This window comes from Lagopus leucura, unplaced genomic scaffold, assembly GCF_019238085.1.
Source record: "Lagopus leucura isolate 7727_CA_CO unplaced genomic scaffold, USGS_WTPT01 34347-0_obj-0_obj, whole genome shotgun sequence".
NCBI lineage: Eukaryota > Metazoa > Chordata > Aves > Galliformes > Phasianidae > Lagopus > Lagopus leucura.
In genome coordinates this window covers 1-373 of record NW_024965220.1, presented here as the reverse complement: position 1 = coordinate 373, position 373 = coordinate 1, and the positions used below count along the sequence as shown (strand labels likewise).

Genomic DNA, 373 nt, shown 5'->3' with positions numbered 1-373 from the left:
ACAGGAAGGGCGACCGCATCTACCAGCAGCTGCGCCGCCTGGGAGCCTCCATGGACTGGGACCGAGCCTGCTTCACCATGGACCCGGTGTGTGGGGCGCTATGGGGTGCTGTGGGGTGGATATGGGGATGTATGGGGTGCTATGGGGTGGATGTGGGGCTGTATGGGGCAGCTATGGGGTGCTATGGGGTGGCTATGGGGCTGTATGGGGCACTAAGGGGTGCTATGGGGTGGCTATATGGGGTGCTATGGGGCAGCTATGGGGTGGCTCTGGGGTTGTATGGGGTGCTATGGGGTGGCTGTGGGGCTGTATGGGGCAGCTATGGGGTGCTATGGGGTGGCTGTGGGGCTGTATGGGGCAGCTATGGGGTGCT

The 373-nt window shown here is 63.3% G+C and overlaps 1 protein-coding gene across 1 annotated transcript in view; it reads left to right on the top strand.

The window, feature by feature from the left end:
• LOC122192023 (valine--tRNA ligase-like) overlaps nucleotides 1-110 on the top strand; it is a gene marked incomplete at its 3' end in the record, with an annotated part of 2,820 nt that extends 2,710 nt beyond the window's left edge. Inside the window, exon 2 of the mRNA XM_042892441.1 lies at nucleotides 5-110. Coding sequence (XP_042748375.1) covers nucleotides 5-110 — 106 coding nt within the window. The remainder of the gene's footprint in view (nucleotides 1-4) is intronic.
• Between the last annotated feature and the right edge of the window lie 263 nt (nucleotides 111-373).